The 17,085-nt window shown below is 39.7% G+C and overlaps 1 protein-coding gene across 1 annotated transcript in view; it reads right to left on the bottom strand.

Annotated features, from left to right (window-relative positions):
• Positions 1-17,085, bottom strand: part of cnksr3 (cnksr family member 3) — a 59,222-nt gene that overhangs the window by 6,206 nt on the left and 35,931 nt on the right. Inside the window, exons 8-19 of the mRNA XM_046061430.1 lie at positions 16,093-16,212; positions 15,703-15,762; positions 15,406-15,474; positions 14,913-15,062; positions 12,237-12,367; positions 11,935-12,116; positions 10,930-11,016; positions 10,038-10,340; positions 2,388-2,463; positions 1,886-2,057; positions 1,185-1,258; positions 205-276 (exon numbers count right to left, since the gene is read on the bottom strand). Coding sequence (XP_045917386.1) covers positions 205-276; positions 1,185-1,258; positions 1,886-2,057; positions 2,388-2,463; positions 10,038-10,340; positions 10,930-11,016; positions 11,935-12,116; positions 12,237-12,367; positions 14,913-15,062; positions 15,406-15,474; positions 15,703-15,762; positions 16,093-16,212 — 1,496 coding nt within the window. The remainder of the gene's footprint in view (positions 1-204; positions 277-1,184; positions 1,259-1,885; positions 2,058-2,387; positions 2,464-10,037; positions 10,341-10,929; positions 11,017-11,934; positions 12,117-12,236; positions 12,368-14,912; positions 15,063-15,405; positions 15,475-15,702; positions 15,763-16,092; positions 16,213-17,085) is intronic.

Consider the following 17,085-nt stretch of genomic DNA (forward strand, 5'->3'; position numbering starts at 1 on the left):
TCCTGACGGGGACATGAATGTTTGTTCCAGATTTCATGGTGATCCATCCAATAGTTGTTGAAATATTTCACTCTGGATCAAAGTGGTGTAGCAAGAGCCATTAAATTATTTATAATTTTATGGAATGGTAACAATGGCATCTTCTACCAAGACTCCTTGTTACAAATCCCTCCAGTATTACTAAGGAAAAGATAAAATACTTACTTATTCATGTCTGTGAAGCTTCCTGCAGCAACGAAAATGGTCACAACCAGTGGATGACTGGCCGTTATGGCACTGAAACACAACACTGAGCGGTTAATACCAGAAAAAAAGATAAATAATGAGCAATCTATAAACTGAACAGAGAATCAGAGAAGAAGTTGGTGTATAAAATGAAGGTTTTAGTTTTTCTCACCACCTAAATTTAACTTTAACAGATGAGACACTGTCACTGAGTCTTAAGGGGAGACACCCCAAAGGGAATAGAGTAAAAGATATGTTTAAATATGCAAATGAGGCATCATCAAAAAGCATATAAATCAATCAATCAATAAATCAAAAAATACTGTCAATAGGCATTTAAAAAAAATCTATTTTCACCATGTTTTGTTGTATAAATAACACTATGACGCACGAAAAAACCTCAGTAAAATCATTCAGAATATAGTTAGGAATAAAACTGGAAAGTTTAGTGTATGCAAGTGCTCCTGAAGTGGAGATTTGTGGCTCAGAGTCTGATCTGAGAGCCTTATTGTAAAACTCCATTCATCGCACAAGACACTGCAGGTGAATGGTAAAATCACTGTGCAACTTCCCCATTTTATTATTATTATAAACATTTTTTGTACTTCAGTGTTCTTAAAGTTCATGTGCAAATTAGGCATCTAATGGTAACATTTGCTGAATTTTGGAGACCCCTAAATGTGTATTTTGAGCATTTTCTTTCCACTAGTCTTCAAAGAAGATGTGTTTTTTTAGCCTGGGTCGCCCCCCTTTAAGACAGCTTGATATGTTCAGTATGTTAATGCAGCTTCTTACACACAGAGTGTGGGAGGAGTCGTCCTCAGCAGCAGATAGTTTGACCACAACAAGCTGAGTCAGGCTGTCTGTCTGTGGTTTTTATTTAGTTTTTTCTTTCCAGCCAGCCCGGCCTTCACTACATGTTGCACAGAGGTAACTCAAACAGAAAAAACATGTCCTACTGTTTCTTCCTGCACTGTTTGGCTTGTTCAATGGTGAAGCCGGACAGGTTGATGAATCCTTCTGCTTTCTCGGCCTGCAGGGAAGAGAAATGATACCTTTAGAGACAAGAGTGCATTTGTTAAACACAGAAGTTCTCAGTGGTCGTAGCCACAGGATGTCTTTGCCTGTAAGTTCCTCGCCTCATTGGACTTTATATGCAACTGAGGTTTGCTTTTGTTTGGGGGTTTTGTCTTGACTTGAGGTTCTTTCCTGTTGTGTTGCCGCTTTAATTTACATTAATGTATTCAAGACCAAGCTCTGTTTTATACAGCGTGCTTATGAGAAACCACAACCAGTTAGAAGATTTTATCAGATAACAAGTGACAAATAAAAAATATCATTACAATTACAAGAGAAGACATCAGATAGTAAAGCTGTCCGCAGTGCAGTCAGTTTAAAACACAAATAATGTCTGAATTGTGGAAAAACTAACAATATTTTCTATTTCAGAGTCTAAATCAGGTTTATGAACTCAGTTTTGTATGTTTAAGTAGCTGCAGGTGTGCACATGTCATGAATGCTGTTCCTCTCTGTTTTCTCAGCCTGTCTTTTTTATCTTACTGTGTTTTTCAACTTAAATCAGATATTGAGTCAAAAGTTGAGAGTTGGTGTTTGGCATCATGAGCACATATGTGTTGAACAAAGTCTTGCTTTGACTCACCATCTCGTCGGTGTACCAGTACAGAGAACTCTTCTTCAGGACGAACCAGTATTTCTTCCATTTGCTTCCCAGGAAGAGGCGGCCCTCCTTCCTGCGAAGAAGCCAGCCCTGACAGTCCAACTCGCCCAGGTCCTTAACTGAAATCCGCCGCCGACTCATGGCTGCAGTCGACCTGGAGGGGGGGAGGGCAGACAGCAGGGTAAAGTGTAATTTAAATGTCTCAGGTTCAGGTAGTACAGCAGTGCGGGGTGTCACCTGTCTGCAGCAGAGGTGCTGAAGGGACCCGTGCATGTCGTTAGAGGAAACGTTTCAACACAACAGAGGCAATTAAGATAGTTTAAAACACCTTTAGCGGTGGATTACAGAGATGTGTGTCAGAAAACTCGCACTCCTCAAGTAAAAGTTTGCAGATTCAGTGTGTTATACTGGAGTCCATCACAAATCCACCTGCATAAATCCGCTAAGAAATCACAGGAAAGAAAGACGCTTCAGCTGCTGCAACCTGCGGGGCTGAAAGATGAAGCCTCGAACAAAAAGCAGCTCATCAAATGTCCACTTCAGGCTGGCTCCAAAGGACAGTCAGTCCCCAATAACCCCGATGTTAAAATGCCAAACTTTACAGCAGAAATTAATGTTAATTCATGTTTACACAGCCTGGTATAAAAACAGGTTTGGTCTCCACGGCTAACTTCCCCATTTGTGACAACTTTACTGAGGTGAATATTTATGTGAAGGTTTAAACTTATGCATAATTATGGACGTGGCCGCTTTGAGTGACAGGTGGGTGTCCTCTCAGGTGGCTATAGCCTCCAGGTGGTTCAGCCACCAGGCTTCACTCAGCTCCACCTCTTTGCCTATTTTTGGATCTCTTCGGAAGCCTGCGGGTGACGTCACAACACCACTACGTCCATTCAGGACATGCACGTTAACTGCAGAACTTGCCCGAGAATCATCACGCTTTTAAGTTTTCTTCGGTGTCAAAGTAAGCCAGTGATAGTTGTCTATACATCAATGGGTAGGTTGCAAACGGGAACTCCTATTGGCTAATTCGGCATACTTTAAATGTAAACAAATAAATGCAAAAAACTTTAACTTCCAGTTTAAATCACCCAAAGCAACTGTTCGAACATGATTATCCTTGAGTAGAAAAAATCATTGTTTGTTTTGAAGTGTTTACATATTCAGTTTCTGCTATGGGGGAAAAGTTTTAGCCTATTGATCAGCTGCTGTATATGACACATGGCTGCAAAAAAGTAAAGTCACTAAAACACTAGCAAGTCCTCCACTGAATGACACCTCATCTGTTGCAAGAACGTGTCACTGTTGTTTTGTTGAAGCCTTCTTCCTTTCTATAATGTTGCCTTATATGAATCATTTGTCCTTCAACTCGGGTTCGTTGTCATTTCCTGTTTGCGGGCTTGTGATGTATTTTTAGCAGGTAGGGCAGTTTGTGAACATCATTATAACAGTTACAGTACGCAGCCCATTTCTAAATATGGTCCCAGCCACAATGTCACAAGACCCATTGATTTATAGAAACTTATCATCGGGTTGGTTTACATTATTATTGGACATAAAAAAGTCACATCATACAGTATATGTCAAGAATCACACCAGCATCTAACCAGCAGTCCTGACCCCTTGAGGCCTTTCTATCAGAACCAGCTTCCACTTTTTCAGCAGTTTGACATACAGTAGCTCATCTGTTGGATCAGACCAGCTTTCACTCCCCACACGCATCAGTGAGCCTTGGCCACCCCTGACCCTGTTGCTTTCCCTCCATTGTACAACTTTTGATAGGTACTGACCACTGCAGACCATCATTATGTGGCCCTTGCAAAAGTCGCTCAAATCCATTTTTCCTTCTTCTAACACATAAACTATGAGGATACAATGTTCACCTGCTGCCTATCCCACCTACTGACAGGTGCCATGATAATGAGATAATCTGTGTTGTTCTCTTCACTTGTCAGTGATCATAATGTTATGGCTGATCTGTGTATGTTTACATGCTGGCATTGCACTTTTTCAAGGTGAATGTTTGTTTGGTCACCCGTTCAACAAGCTACAGTGCAGGACAAGATGTGTAGTTCATGTTTCTAAGTTTGATAAGAAGGCGACTTTTGCAGGAAAGTCAATGTGGTGGTTGTTCAGCGTCTGTCTGGTTAGGTGTGACCTCTGCTCTGCTTGTGATAGAACACTGTTGGTCTTCATCTACTGTTTAATTATGGCAAAACTAGGGCGCTATCAAGAAACCAAAAAGTATAAAATATAACTTTCTCCCTTTGGTTTCTGGCTTTCTTCTCAAAAGGAGAACTCATAAAAAGGGTCATGTATGCAGATAGGAAGTTTGTGTGTCCTCTCAGACTTTGATCACACGTACACAAACTATTTCTACAGCTACCAAACGTACACATTACACAAACTATTTACATATTCACACGCTCAGATACATGATGCATGCAGCTGTTTTTCACATGCACACAAAGGCGATATAAAACTGCAAACTGTGAAATTATGATAAGCTCAAAATATGAACGACCCTTTATCTCCATAAACCACCACCACAGAAACCCTTAAATAAAGGGTCTTACCTGCAGGTTGAAAGTCCAGCAGCTTGGTGTCTTTGCAGCCGACTGACACTCAGCAGAGGAGGAACAAGAGTTTGTCAACGCTGCCAGTGAGACTTTATACATCGACCCACAGAACGACCACAAAGCCAAAATCACTCTGACACATACATGCATATACCCTAACCATCCTTCCTGTTTCACATGTTCTTCATGATCATTCTGCTCTGTTCTGTTTCTCAGAGACTCTCTGCTCAGAAACTTCCTCTTTGTTTTCAAGAAAATAAAATATTGTAGGATCTTTGACCGACTGTCTACAACCAACGTCAGCTTTGCTCAAAAATAACATTTACTGTGATCTACCACGCAGTAAAAACTGTTCTTGCATGAATTCTTGTTAATGTTAAAACTTTGGAGCCACAGCACAAAGGTAATCATTCAGATTTAAAATCTGTAAAGTTTTTCAGATATACTAAGAAACTAACAAAGAGGCAACAGGAACCTAATACAACCCCCGTTGGTGGAGGTAAACATGCCCTTCGTGTAGGATGCTTTAATGATCACATGCGCTTTGAATTATGATCAAGGTGTTACTGTTAAGTTAAAATTTCACTGCAGGTCTGGAGGAGAATAATTCATGTTAGTAAATGTAAATCGGTTTGTCTGATCAATGGCAATAAAATCCTTAAATTACTGACCTGACAAAATAGTTTTACTTACTGTAGTTGCCCACTAGATGGCGCCATTGGCCTTGTAATTCTAAATGCTTCAGACTTGAACTTTGTTAATTTAAAAGTCTAATCATGTTCTATAGCATCTGTTAAACTGGTTGCCAACCTTTTCACTATTACAGCCAAGCAAACTTCATCACAGGTTGAGCTTTGTGTGGTTCAACCAAGGAGTGAGCGAATGTCCTTTCTCAAACTGTTGTATCTTAAATGCTTTAAGAGGAGATAGAATTCTCCGCAGTATCTCAATTTTCCCTTCTAAGCTTTCTGTAAATCGTGGGACAGGACTCAAACCCCAGACCGGAGCTTTTTAAATTCCCTGGTAATTAAATTCATCACTTGGCAACTATTGACTCACTGCAAATGGATATTTTAAGTGTGACTCACTGATAGTTTGACTGTATTTATCAAGTCAAGCAGTTCATTAAAGAACTGCTGGTATTTATAATGCTGGCAAGGCAAGTTTCTTTATAGAACTTTTAACTTTAAAAAGTTGCAACAAAACACAAATGATTCACTACAGATGAATATTGTTGAACTTCCTGAACTTTACGGCCAAATAAATACAGTTTCTGCTCTTTTGTTAGATGATGAAAGCGGTTTAATTAAAATGGATCCTACGTGCAGCAGTTGGGGAAAACCGAAGTGTACTTTAAACACTTTGTCCCAGACTCTTAAAGTTATTGACATTTTTTTCCACATCTGAATTGAGGATCTAAGTAATAAAAGGTTGTTGCATGTTGAGCAGATTGTAAAGCCCCCTGAGACAAAGTAGATTCTGGGGTTATCAAAATAAAATTTAGATGAGCCCAAACAATGTTAAATTCACAACTTATGTCGCTTTCATTATGTATAACAACAATTTTGTAATTGATGGAAAGTTGAAAGCTTCCAAAATAAATTGCACTTTATTTTTATATTTTTCATAAAGTAACAAAGCATCACAGAGGCATCATACTGCAGAGCTATGGAACAATTCAGATTTACATTATGAAGAATGAAAGTAGTTAAACATGTTGTTTGGCAAAGTCAAACAAGCAGGATCATCCACAACTCCTGAACAACAAACAAGATGAAATGAATTTTCATTTTAAACTGAGACAACAGGTGTTTTTTTGCAGCGCTGACTTAACATGCATGATGCATGCTGGACTTAACATAAGGCATGCTGGTAACAAATGTTGTCCGACATCACCATGTCATATGACTCTTGGGAGCAAGGTGGCTGCAGCTATCAAAGTCCGGCAATCGCAGTTTCTTTTCTCCGGCTGCACAAAGGCTGAACTACCTTTTTGCCTGATCTTGATCAGACATTGCTACTAGCTCACAGTAAGCTACCAAAAGGTTTTACCGTCATTCTACGGGAGGTAGAACGTGTCCCACTTGACAGCAGTGATTTTATGCCCTGTCCCTAAAGTCACCTGCGGCAAGTCAGCGAAATTCATCCGCAGTCATCTCGAAGTCATCTGTATGTAACTTTTGTTGAACAGTGGCAACTGTGGCCACAAGAGGTAATTACAGGATGTTGGCTTTTCCTACATGACTTTCTTCAGCCATCATAAGGTGATCCGACTGAGATCATAGGGAGAAAATAAAGTTTTCTAACATTAGCCACCACCACTCATACCAGACCAAGTAAGGCTTTAGTACAGTGTAATTAATTAAGTAAAGTGTTTTCATTTCTTATAACTTCAAATGTTATATTTCTTCTTTAAAAAGTTACATAGTTTAACTTTTAAAGAACACACAAGGTTGCCTCAGTTTTCATTACACTCTGATAATCTTTTGTACAAGCTTTCATAGCTCTTGCATAATGTGTTAGTATAAAGGCACTGAACACGAACCAGAAACACTCTTTACAAAAGAAAAAAAAAAAAAAAAAAAAAAAAAAAAAAGATATTTCAGGAAACATTAAGGAGCTTCTCAGATTGTAAACATCAGAGGATCCAAGATGCTTCCTTGAGGAACTCCTTCAAAAAGTTTTTCATAATGGTACACAAGTTCTTTAAAGAACCTTTTAAAGAACCACTGAAGTTTTTGAAGTTTTGTGAGTGCAGTAACCCACACCTGAAATACTACAGGTAGCTTGACCTGAAATTTTAAGCAGCTTCCAGCAGACCTACGTCAAAGTATCTGCAGACAAATCTGTTAGATGACGGCAGCAGTTTTCAACTCAAATGTCGGTTTGTGATTTCGAAAGCAGAATCTCTAACACTAAAACTCTTCACTCTTAAACCAAAATAAAAGCACATTTTAAGAACATTTTCTCTGTGTGAACTATGAGCTTCACCAGCTGCTGTGAGAGTTCCTGTTTTCTTCAGGTTGATTCATTTCGATCAAAACAATTTAACACAAAGTTTTTACATTATGAATTATTACAGAAAGATATCATTTAGTTTTTAATTACAACAGAGAGCCTAAGTCCCTCCCCTTCCGGTGGACCTCCATGGGGCCTTACTTCAGAAAACATATGTGCAGAATTCAATGGCGAGAGATAAGAAATTGTTTTATCCCGTTAAGATAATTTAGATCAAGAAAGTCAGTTTGTCGTAAAACTGAAGAGACTGTATGAGACTGTGAAAATAAGTAATAAGAAAGACCACAAAAGTCCTATAAAAGTCCAAAAAGACCCAAAAGTCACGTGTGTGACATAACATTTTCTCTTAATGACTGACGCGAACATCACTAAAGCTAACGTCAAAGAGCTTCTATGTGTAGATGATGTGATGAAAGGACCAGGGGTGGCTGGATTAAACAAGTCAGGTTAGCTAGTAGATAGCAATGAACGTTAGCTTAGCATTACAGCACTAACAGGTTGGAGACTTATATTATGTGAGACAAGAGATATAGTTTATTGAGCAGTTTTACTCCAAACTAAATGTTACTTTACTGTTTTTATGACAAACTGCGACTTTCTTGACTTGCAAACGTTATCTTTTAAAATGACAAACATTGTGTGTGTAATTCAGGGCACTATTCAAATGGGCTAAAAAACTGACTGTGTGATTACTATACGTGTTTTTCGAAATAAGGTCCTATGGTGCAGAAGTGATGGACATAGGCTCTCTATAACTTTAAGACTGCTTTCTTAAAATGTGTGTAAGTCATAATTGGTTAATTAACATTGTATTAACGTTTGCCATGCTTCCGTTGACTGTTAAAGCACTTTAATGTAAATGTATTTTTGAAACTATTATTTAACTATTTCTCCTATAAACACGTTTATATCGTTATTACTGCCTCAGAAATATTCAGTAACAATATTGAGCTTGTGTTTCTGCACTTCTTTCTTTTTTTAGGTAAATGACTGAAATTTGGTCTTCAGTGATAAAATAAAACAATCTATGAAACATATTTACAAACAGTAAAAGTCTGGACACGAGAGGCACCAACGGCTCCTGAGATTGAGAGGAAAAGATGCAACAGCAGCTCTGACGTTTAGAAATGCTTCACCATTTTTAAACTACAAATTCACCAAAGTTTGATTATTAGTTCTTTGAATCCGAACGCTGAGATCAAGTCCTCGAATCTCTAAAAATGTGGGATTGTTTGGAGTTTGTTGACTCTAATTCTGCTTATTGAATCTTTCCACATAACCTGAGGAATTAAAAGAAAACAAAATCTGCTGAAAACAAAAACCAGCTTCATTTTCAGCAGATTCAGGCTGAAAATAATTCTCACACTTGTTTTTTCTTGATTTTGTCCTGTATGGAAGCTCAGCATGTCCAAACTTTGTTACTGAAAGGTTGTTTTCAGCGTTTAAAAGACGACATTGCAAAGTGTGTTTGTTAACCGATTCCCAGTTTTCACATATATTTTAGAAACTGGTTCAAACTCAGAACTGGTATTTCCATATTTCTTCGATGCCACTGTCTGCACACTCTTTATCAGCTGTATTGAAAAAGAAGACGTCAATAGAAGATGTTGAGGTTTCAGCAGCTAAATTCACTTCCTCTCAAGTGTCTTTACGGCTTAAAGAGAGTTGTGTTTCAGATGTCGGAGTCCGTGGTGGTTGGTCAAGCTCCAGGCTTTCGAAATGTGAAGCAAATTAAATGTCTTTTCAAAATACTTTGAGAGACGTCACAGAGTCCATGTTTCCGTTCAGTCTGTGGATGGACCAGGTGTAGCAGCAAGAGTCAAACTGCAGAAAGATTCAGAACCACTAGAGGTCAGAAAAAAATTAAGATGTTTAATGAGATTTTCAAGGGATGTTTAAAGTTAAAGAGGTGTCAGTGGGTGAGATCAAGACCCATCACAAACCTCATGATCATTGTTCTGAGTCACGGACTGGATCATATTCGGAACGGCAAAAAAAAAAAAAAATTAATTTTGTAATGCTTTGGCTCTGATGTAGCCACCTCTCTCTCTGTAGTCCCACCCTCAGCACATCTGTGTGTATGGATCACTGATCAACTACCATCTGTTACACCACCAGACTGAATAAAATAACATTTTCTATTATTGAATATTTGAATGGAAAATTATGAAACTCGTGGTGATAACTGAGGAAAGATCCTGAGGAGCTTTGGCAAAACTGTCCTGGTCAATGTGGAAAAACAAGCGACTCAGCAAAACACTAATGTTGTCGCTTCTTTCTTCTTTGCTTTGGTGTTTTTGGTGCTTACTTTTAAAAACCTCTTCCATCATTGATTCATTCCAGAAGTTCGTTGTTCTTGAACTGTTGTATTTCACTTTTTAAAAGATTTTCTGAACTGACTTCACAGCCTTGAATTTAAAAACCTTTTTCCAGTAGACATCCTGAGTTTCAGGCTGAGAATACACAACCTCCTGTAGGAGCCAGATTAGAGGAATATGTCTTATCTAATAAAATCTGAACCACGTGTAGACTCCTTCAGTGGCTGAGCAGCCTGAGACGAGCCAGCCAGCCGCCGAGCAGCGACGTTGACTGTTTGGTTACAGCCAGAGGAGGAGAAACGGCAGCGGAGGTGGAGGCAGCAGGCTTTTTGGACGCTGCTTCCTGGTAAGGGATGGTGGCGCTGTTGTGCAGGTCGGCGTTGATGAAGCACTGACTGCCTCTAATGTGGTCGACGCCGCGGACAGACGGGTGTCCTCGGTACGGCAGAGGGTAACACGGCTCCTCCTCTGTGATGGTGCTGATTCCCTCGTTACTCAGATATCTGTGCAGAACGTCCTGCCCTGTTCAGGAGACGAGAACAAAAAGTTAGGTCTGTAGAAACTGGAACAAAGCTTCTGTTAATCTACTGTTATATTTCAAATATCAGTGGATCTCCTTGTTTAACTATTCTTAATGTTTCACTGATAAAGACACAGTCCATGATTGTGTTATAATGGCCTAAAATGTCCCTCATCCACAGGTACAGCAATGTTTCAAAGATGGAGCTTAAGCCACATGTAAATGACTCAACATACAAAATGACACAGCAGCTCGCAGGTTCGTGCACAAGTATGTCAAGTTTGTTCGATTGTTAGTCTCACTTTACTTCACTTCATGTGTCTTTGTTTAACTGCTCCGACTTGAAAATCCATTAACAGCCTGCTATCTTGGACAAACTGCCAACACACGGTTTGTTCCTGAAGGTGAAGTGCTCTAAGCACCAGGCTTAACTGTGACTGAAAACAGCTCAGCCGATTCAGCGGCAGCTCTCAGCGTTAATAATCGACAAGGTAAAAATTCAAAGCACGTTTAATGAGGCAGACAGGCGGCCATCACTGATAACGGTTAGATTACAGGCGCTTGGCTGCGTCTAGTTCAGGTGGAGCTCACCTTTCCGTCCCTGAGCCCCGCGCCTGGAGGACGGGTCCGACACACCTGAAAACGACTCCACCGGCATGGAGACGGGTCGAGGTTTGCCTGCAGAGAAATGCCAGACACAAGACAAGTTACAGACCTGCTACAGGACACAGTAAATAATAAATTTAAATATATCTGCTTGGATTGTTTTTTTCCTAACTCATGAAACTGAAGCTGCAGTAGCTGCAGAGACCAATAAGTTTGATCTTTTTTATCTTTCAACCGGCAACATTAAAATTAGATAAGATTTACATGCTTGGAATTCAAAGGAATACACATTTTGGGAAATACGCTTGCAGGCAGTTAGATGAGATCAAAGATACCACTCTAATACCTGTACAATAAACATGAGGCTAAAGCCAGCAGCCACTTAGCTTAGCACAAAGACTGGAAACTAAGCTAGCCCTGCTCTGTCCAAAGGTAACAAAATACACCAACCAGCACCTCTACAGCTCACTACTTAAGACGCGACATCTTCTTTGTTTAATATTTGTTAAAATCAATTTGTTTGTTAGTTACAGATTCTTTTTGCTATGCTAAGCTAACCATCTACTGGCTGTAGCTTCAAGGAAGCAAATGTGTATTTCCCCAAAAATAGAGCACACTGTGTTCTTCATCTGGTTAAAATGTTCTTTATAATAAATTACAAAAGGAAACCACTGTCTGATTCACATGATGACAGAACACTTTCTCTGATTTTTGGCCCCAAAAACAAGGTCATGGGACTGAAAAGGTTAAGCTTCAGAGCTTTAAAGAAACATTTTCAGATATTCATATTCATCAGACAAGACTGGACTACATCCTCTGAAAAAGCAAGTGATGACACGTTTTCCTCCCTTCTTTAAAAGGCTGTTAGAGAGTTAAGACTTGGTTTTAGGGTTAAAGTTGAGAACATGTTATGTTAATGAGGGTCCTCATAAGTATGGAAAAGTGTGTGTGTGTGTGTGTGTGTGTGTGTGTGTGTGTGCGCACACTCACAGCGTGTAGAGGAGCGCTGTCTGAGGCAAACAGGGATTGGCTGGTTGACTTCAGGCGGGAGGTTGACAGACATCCTGTTGTCGTCGGCAAAAGTGGAGCGTCGCCGCACGTCTGCGTCCAGACTGGAATTCGGAGACTTCGGCCTCATTTTCACACCTGAAGACACGTTCATGTTCGCGTCTCTTCATAGAGGGACAGAACAGGAGGAGGATTATTAAGATTAAAGTTAGCTGTTCATGATGCAGGATTAATTAGTCTTCCCCCGTAGACCTGACGAGTGACCTGCTAAATCTGGGACTCACAGCGGTACGTAAGGTGTTTCAGGGGGAGGAGGGACGTACAAATCCAATATGGCTGTCTTCCCTCGATGCCCAGGAACATCTGAGGTTTCTGGCTGTCGGGATTTGTAGAGACGCGGAGCTTCCTGAGAGGTCTAGACACAACAAGATAAAGAGAAATTATTACGGCGCAGCTGGTAGAAAAATTTATCAATACTTTAATTACGGAAAAAGACGTTTGTTATTAAACATTTCCCTGCTGTGATTACTTCTAATTAGTGTTTCTGTGGTCAGTGGTGCTTTGAACAACATTGCTGTCACACAGCAGACAGCGGAGGAGGTAATGAATCCTTTAAGGCTGTTTATCATAAAACAACAGTAAGACGTTCCCGCTTAAGAAGAGAAACTGCAGACGAGGCTCTTCTGCTTCCTTCCTCACCTCCAAAGCTTCTGTATTTTTCCATAAACACAGGAACTTCACTCAGCTCATTTTCTGCTTTGTCTGTGTGACAGAAACACGTCTGAAGGAGTTAAAGACGCAGCTTGAAACGTGTTCCTCTGCTGATTAAAGGACAATTTCCATTTAAATAGATAAGATATTTTTCTTATTGTCTAAAATCCCATAAAAAGACCAAAATACTAAAAATTAAGTTATTCTACAAACTTTACAACTTAACTATATCAACTTAACTATTGTGTGTGTGTGTGTCAAAGCCTGGTATATATTATTCCTCTGAGCCAAAGAGCTTTAAAGATAGAGATTAAAAAGACATCAATGAGCCTCATTGCTGCACTGGGTGACATGTTCAATGGAAGTCTGACTAACACATTGTTAGTTTTGGTCTTTTCATGGGAAAAGTAGAATAAAAACCCCTTTATCTGCAGTTTGAGAGGGTGTGACTTTGAAAAAGAAAAGCTTGACCCTTTGGCTCATATGTACTGTCAGTTCAAATTAAATGATCTAAAAAGGACTGAACTTTGAGTTTTTGTTTTGTTAAAAAAATTCTTCAGTTTGGAGAAATCACTTTGGACTTTGTTACGTGTGTTTCATTATCGATTAATCTGTATATATTTTCTGATTAGTCATTCCCAGAGTGCAAGGTGACGTCTTCAACTTTCCTGTTATGTCCGACCAACAGTCCAAAACCCAAAGATAGTCCGTTTACAGTGATGAAACAAAGGAAATCTTCATATTGAGAAGCTGGAACCAGAAATCATTTTGCAGTTTTGCTTGATAAAAATCTTAAATAATCAATCGATTATTATCAAAATTGGTGTTTAAAGTTCTGTACATTGTCCTTTTAGACATTTTTTAGACTAAATATTCAACTAAAGGTTCAGTGTGTAAGATTTAGTGGCATCTAGTGGTGAGGGTTGCAAATAGCATCTAACTTGCAAGCGCGCAGGAGAAGCTACGGTGGCGGACAAGCTCTGTTGGCTCTTGTGCTAAATACTACGTGCGGTCCTCCTTTTGTCTAGATTTCAAGTCCCTTCTTACTTCTAAAAAAAAACCAGAAGACTACTACCACTTCTTCTCCTTTTATTAGTACATATTCAACGTAGTGACAAAACGCACTCTGTAGAGCAGTTTGTCCGTTTTGGGCTACTGTAAAAACATGATAGCGCAACACGGTGACGTCCATGGACCTGAAGTGTATGTAGATAGAAATGCCTCATTCTAAGGTAATAAAAAAAAAAAAAATGGTTCATCAAGTAAAGTCTTTAGTCTTATACACCACAGAAAACATAGTTATGTATATTCTATTACATTTCTGTCAGTGGATCCTCCTAAATATTACACACTGAACCTTAACTATAATCATAATAATCATTATTTCCAGCCTTTACATTTCCAGTCCAGTGGAAGGTGGTGAGCGCACCAAGCTCAAGTAAGGGAGACATGTTGATTCAAGATGACCTTTGAAATGAATGGTAGGAGTGACGATGAGGTAAAGACAGACTGACATCACTCTTGATAGCCGAGATTAGAGACTGAACGCATCAACCCGGCTGTCGAGGGGCATTTAAGTCGCCTATCTTCAGATAACACGCACATCCTGGACCTCTATCAACACAAACCCCCTGACGGCAGTTTGGTGAATTTATAATTGTCACATTGTTGAGTAACGAATGAGTCACCTTCCAAAGATGTCTAACATCCACGCAGCCTCATGTTTGGAGTGTTTCTTATCCTGTTTTTTTTTCCAGGAAAAGAGAAAGGATCCATTGTTCCCCCACACACCTCAGCGGAGAAGCAGACTGGGTGGCTGCTGTGTTTTCTGCTTGGATCGCTCAGAAACAGAAACAGCTTCACTAAAGGCCATGATGACAGGCGGTGAATGCACCAGAGCGGCTCTTTATTTACCCCGGAGAGGGTTACTGAAACAGGCCGGATCACCTTTATACATTGACACATCGTCACACGTGAGAGGTGCCTGATAAAACCACAGCCGGCAGCTGCTCAATAATCAATCAGTAAACAAACATTCGTGAAACGTGTAGCGCCATTGAATGAAGCAGGTGTGTTTCCTAAAGCATTCAACAGCTCCACAAACATCAGCTGCACAACCACAGAACAACCTACTGCTAATACAACTTCTATTACAAAAAACAAAACAATGAATCTTGCTCAAACAGACTTCAGCAGAGTGGACCTATCAAACCTGTTGTACTTAGTACCTACTTGTCAGGGCAGCTCACCTGTATGCGTGGCGGTTTCCAGCGCAAGTTTTTCAGCGGAGCGGGTGCGAAGCCACCGGATGTTCCAGGCGGCCTCTTCTTCACTATCAGGACGACGCCTCCAGATTCCGTCCTGAGCTTCTCCACCAGGTGCTTCAACTGCCAGCCCACCTGGACCAATCACACACCAGAAGTCTTGAGTACTAAATATCAGCAATGTTTATTTTGTTATGGTGCCAGGCTAGCCATTATCACCTGTTTTTATGCTATGCTTTATTCTTTATTCAGATCCTCATTAGCTTCTACAAAGTGGTCACTAGTCTTCTAAAAGACAACTATTTAAAATCCCCCTGTATCAATATAAGTGAAATGACTCTACACAGGAAACAAGAAGTAGCAGCATATTTACGGTACAGGAACGATGTTCTCGTCTGATGCTCACAACAAGAAAGTGAGTAAGGATACTTTTCCAAAGTGTCTAACCTTTTCTCTAAAGAGTAGACTTTTGACTCACCACTGTCTGTTTGTTGACCTGAACGACTTCATCTCCAGCGTGAATCCTCTGGGTTTTATCTGCAGGAGACTGAACAGCAGAATCAGAGTTTACTCTCACATGACATGAGCCGGTACATGACACCAACATCTCTACCGTTTTACCAGTGAAGGAGCTTTTTCAGATGTTTCAACCTGAGAAACCTTCATAAAGTGTCAAAAATAAATGACTTTTAGGGCCAGAGCCAGACTAAATGTCTGGAAACAGCTTTTTGTTTTTACACAGCAGTTATGATCAAGAAAACAGCAGCACACTCACATTCTCTGTTGTTCCTGTGATGACGTGAAGCCCGTCGTAAGTGGATTTGATGTAAATACCCTGGAAGATTAAACACATTTGAAGAACGCACATATGAATCTCCTATACAAACAATCTCACATGGTTTTTCAATAATTCCTTGCTGCAGAGGTGGTTGTGGGTTTTTTCCATTTTGGACCTACATCTGTTTCTCTTTTTCATCTCTGTTGATTGTGGTTCATGGTGAAGCACTAAAATACCTGTTAGTGTTTCTCAGGGGAAGTCGTGTTAAATTGTTTTCTTCTTACGGTCTGGCTAATGTGGTCCGAACGAAAAAGATGAAGTCTGCCCTGTATTTGTATTCTGTCCTTTGGTTTATGCAGTTTGATCTTTGTTAGTGTCTGAGCTCACCAGTCCTTCTCCAGGCTTGATGTTGGTGATGTGCACCTCCTCCAGACAGGCCATGTCACTCTTTAAAGGGTCAGAGGTCGCCTGGACCGTCTTTTCGCATATGCTGTTCAGAGATCGGGACTGAAACACACACAAGAAAGAAAGCATCGACAGTTTAATAAGATAAAGTTACACACAGAGCTGAAACGAATAGTAGATTAATCGATTATAAGCAAACTTACAGGAAATTAATCAGCAATTATTTTGATAACTGATTAATCATCATTTTTGGGCATTTTTTTCAAGCAAATATGCAAAATATTTAATGGTTGTGGGTTCTAAAATTTGCAAATGCTCTACTTCTCATGGTTTACTGTAAATTGTTTGTTTTTTTTGGACAAGAGAAACAAACAATTTGAAGAATTTTCTTTGGGTTCAAAAATATTATGAGGCCATTTTAACACTGTCATTTTTTTAGCCCTGTAACTTACATGACATGACTTGAATAAAACTCGACAGCTCTCATGATGAGGTGTTGGAATCAATTATGTCAATTTCTAAGATATAAATACATAATTTTGTGGTCAAAACATTTCATTTAGCTTCTATTTGTACTGAAACTCTACACACCTATTTGTACACCGAACGAGCCGATAAACACCCTTTTCAAAAGTCAGTTACATTTCTAACTGTATAAGCTGAAATCAGAGAACGTATGCAGGATGGATTTATTAAAAAGGAGGAAGTTATTGGCTGCACGGTGGTTTCTTGTGCCAGTTTCTATGTCCCATGGTGACAAGCATCCGTTCTGATGTGTCTAAAACGCTGAATCACTACCTGCTGTGGTCGCACTAAAGCTTTCTGTCCCTGACCTTTCTGTGGAAAATGAAAAGAAGAAAATAGACTGATGAACCCCTCAGAGATCAGAGCAGTGTTACATAAAAAGCTCTAAATATTGCAGTACTGCAGTTTCTGGTTTTGCTGAACAACAGAGACGAGGATCTTCCAGGAGCC

Source organism: Micropterus dolomieu, linkage group LG10 (assembly GCF_021292245.1).
Source record: "Micropterus dolomieu isolate WLL.071019.BEF.003 ecotype Adirondacks linkage group LG10, ASM2129224v1, whole genome shotgun sequence".
Taxonomy (NCBI): Eukaryota; Metazoa; Chordata; class Actinopteri; order Centrarchiformes; family Centrarchidae; genus Micropterus; species Micropterus dolomieu.